Raw genomic sequence first — 3,857 nt, forward strand, 5'->3', positions numbered from 1 at the left:
ACACAATGTCTTCAATCTTATCATTATCTGTCATATTCCAAGACCTGGGCTACAATGTAATAGGACGGTACAATCGTGTAAGATTCATTTTCATTTTTCTCTGTCTACTATTGTTACCACACCAAGTGATACTGAAAACATTTACCATTCTTTCTATTGTTTAATTCAGCACTAAATTCACGTACTTGGTAGATTATTCTCCTCTCTGAGCCATTGGAAATTATTGCTTTCTAATACTCAGAATTCTCCCTTCCTTTTACTATAGTAGAAACATGCCAAACAAACATACACCATGAGTAAAATGCATTTTTACTCATCAAAAAGAAAGCACACCTACTGTAAGGAAATTTCCTGTGTCCATGAATTAACATGGAACGATTGGCACTAATGAAGCATTGCTAATGGACAATATACTCCTTCAATTCTGAGTCATGAGTTGCAATAAGTTATCACAATATCCTTTATAAATCAGAAAATATGAATTTAGGTGAGAGTCAAATTAGCCTACAGAATTAGTCCTTCGCAAAGCTCCAATTTGGGCAATACAAATGTTTCTAATTTTAAAAATTATGTCTATCAAAATATCACATATCATTCCACAGAAATAATTGATGTGATTTTTGAAACTTTTTTCTATACTGTTCTAGCTTAGCACATTATTGAGACTCTACAGTGTCCTGGATTATTTTATTATGGGTTTTCCAGAGTTTAGGAGATTTGATATTTCGATAGATATTGCTCTCATTTTGTTATATGAATTAAGATGCTTTATACACTTCAGGATTTTCCAACTTGCATATATGCATGAACATTTTCACATATTCACATGCTATTTACAGACTATATGGCAACTCCTTAATACTTACGTGTTTTGGTCACACTATTTATTCTTTGATAATAAATAATGAGTTATTGATCTTAGGATTTTGTGAGGTTCCTCTTCACCATGAAATCTCTGATGTTTCCTAAGATGGGAGCCATTTGTAAATGGTGGCTGATTTTTTTTAATCTGTAGGTTTTCTCTAAAATAAGGATTCTGTGATATTAAACAATATTGATGGGAAAATAAAGGCTTTCTCACATTCTTTGTGTTTCTAATTTCTCCAAGTTATGAATTATTTTTATTGAATTAGAAATACATTTTGATCATAGATTCTGCAATTTTGTGTTTAATTCTAAGTTTTTCTTCAGTATACTATGAAGTTTTGCAATATATAAATATAAATGTTTCATTCTCCATACTTCTAAACATATTCCTCTAGTATGGATTCTGTTTTGTTTCCTAAGGATTGAGCCCAGAGTAAAGGATGTACCACATTCTGTGCAATTGTACACTGTCTCTACATTATAGAATTTTTGACAGCATCTACCATTTGATATATGCTTAAAGGAACTGCCAAATCACTTATATTTGTATTATCTCCCTTTATTATGCATTCTTTGATGTTCTCTAAGAGTTGAAATATGAGTAAAGGACTTCTCACATACTTTTCATTTGTAGGGTTTCTCTCCAGTATGAATTTTGTAATGTCTCCTAAGTTTTGAGCTCTCAGTAAAGGACCTGTCACATTCTTGACATCTGTAGGGTTTCTCCCCTGTATGTATTCGTTGATGTACTCTAAGATGTGACATTCGACTAAAGGACTTTCCACATTCTTCACAATTGTAGGGTTTCTCTCCAGTATGAATTCTCTGATGTAATCGAAAATATGACATGTAAGGAAAGGCCTTACCACATTCTTCACATCTGTAGGGTTTCTCTCCAGTATGAATCCTCTGATGTAATTCAAGATATGACATGTAAGAAAAGGTCTTGTCACACTCTTCACATCTGTAGAGTTTCTTTCCAGTATGAATTCTCTGATGTAATCTAAGATATGACATGGAAGTAAAGGTTTTGTCACATTTTTCACAACTGTAATGTTTTTCTCTATTATGAATTCGCTGATGTAATCTAAAATAGGACATGGAAGTAAAGGCCTTGTCACACTCGTCACATTTATAGGTTTTCTCTCCAGTATGAACACTTTTATGTCTCCGAAGATGTGAGGCCTCGGAAAAGGCCCTGTCACATTCTTCACATTTGTAGGGTTTCTCCCCAGTATGTCTTCGCTGATGTAATCGAAAACTTACCATCCAAGTAAAGGACTTGTCACATTCTTCACATCTGTAAGGTTTTTCTCCAGTATGAATTCTGTAATGATTCCTAAGTGTTGAGCTCATAGTAAAGGACCTGCCACATTCTTCACATTTGTAGGGTTTCTTTCCAGTATGAATTTGCTGATGTAACCTAAGATATGACATTCCACTAAAGGACTTGTCACATTCTTCACATTTGTAGGGTTTCTCTCCAGTATGAACACTTTTATGCCTTCTAAGATGTGAGGCCTCAGTAAAGGATTTGTCACATTCTTCACATTTGTAGGGTTTCTCTCCAGTATGTCTTCGTTGATGTAATCGAAAACTTGACACAGAAATGAAGGATTTGTCACATTCTTCACATTTGTAGGGTTTCTCTCCAGTATGTGTTCGCTGATGTAATCGAAAACTTGACAGGAAAGTAAAGGACCTATCACATTCTTCACATTTGTAGGGTTTCTCTCCAGTATGAATTTGCTGATGTAATCTAAGATATGACATTCCACTAAAGGATTTGTCACATTCTTTACATTTGTAGAGTTTCTCTCCAGTATGCATTGTCTGATGTCTTCTAAGACTTGACATTCGAGTAAAGGACTTGTCACACTCTTCACATTTGAAGGGTTTCTCTGCATTATAAATTCTCTGATGTCTACTAAGAGTTGTGTTCTCCAGGGAAAGCAAAAAAGAAGACTTCATTTCAATATGGAAAATAAGGCTGAGACAATCACAAATTCAGAGATATATAAAGAACATGTAATAAGCATGAAGAAAATTTCCAACAACATTGAGAAACATGCAAGTGAACAAAAATAAAATCTATGTAGTAAAAGAAACAGCTGAAATCAAAACAGTGAGAAAATTTATTCAATAAGAGTAGAGTAGAAAATATATGAAAAATAGAGAAAAAGAATGGATATGCAATCACATGAGAGTCACTTAGAAAGCCCAGATAAATATTAACAGTCTTCTGCATTCCAAGTCATAGGCAACATGAGAAAAATAGCAAGAAAAAAAAATCAATACCTAATTCTGTCAAGGAAAAATTCCAACTCATTATAAAGGCAGAAAAATTGCAATAATATCAGATCTTTTATCAACAAAGACCAGAGCCAGATCAGCATGAAATAATGTAAAAATACATTTAAGGCACTGAAAGTGAACATATTAACTAAAATTGACTGGCAGACTTGGAATACAAAAGAAAAATGAGGAGGAACCCAATAGAGGGATGCTTCTGGAAGCCCTTGTCAAGAAATTCCAATGGACTCTCATATGAACATTTGAAAACTGCCCTGTTCTTTTTTCTAGTTCCCTGTCTAGAACTTGTAATGCTGATTACTCTTGCTTTTATTTCTCCTTCACATCTCCTATTCACAATTCAAGGACATTCTTTTCCCCTTAGAGATAAGACTTATGTAATTTGGGAGCCTGAAAGGGTACTCCACTGAAAGGGCACTCCAATTGACTGTGTGCCTGTTCAGCATGGAAGAAGCCAGAGCAGTCTGCATCCCAATTCCCTATTGGCAATTTGGGTAACCTCTTCAGAGGATGGTGTGATAAGAATAGGAGGTAGGAATTGGCTAGGAAGTTAGGGTAAAAAAACTCCAAAGAAAAGTAGCCAGTTTCTGGGCTAAAACTCACAATGTCCTTGGGCTGCTTTAGCAACACACTCCGTTCCAAAGGCCAAAAATGTTGAAAATATTTGGGAGCTTTTA

At 34.6% G+C, this 3,857-nt stretch overlaps 1 protein-coding gene across 1 annotated transcript in view; it reads right to left on the minus strand.

Moving 5' to 3' along the window:
* Window positions 1-950: 950 nt before the first annotated feature.
* The window catches only part of LOC103729658 (zinc finger protein 665-like), an 11,867-nt gene continuing 8,960 nt past the window's right edge, over window positions 951-3,857 (minus strand). Inside the window, exon 2 of the mRNA XM_029560916.1 lies at window positions 951-2,808. Coding sequence (XP_029416776.1) covers window positions 1,492-2,724 — 1,233 coding nt within the window. The 5' untranslated portion in view covers window positions 2,725-2,808 and the 3' untranslated portion in view covers window positions 951-1,491. The remainder of the gene's footprint in view (window positions 2,809-3,857) is intronic.

The sequence above is a fragment of the Nannospalax galili genome, unplaced genomic scaffold (genome assembly GCF_000622305.1).
Source record: "Nannospalax galili isolate Female #2095 unplaced genomic scaffold, S.galili_v1.0 scaffold632, whole genome shotgun sequence".
NCBI lineage: Eukaryota > Metazoa > Chordata > Mammalia > Rodentia > Spalacidae > Nannospalax > Nannospalax galili.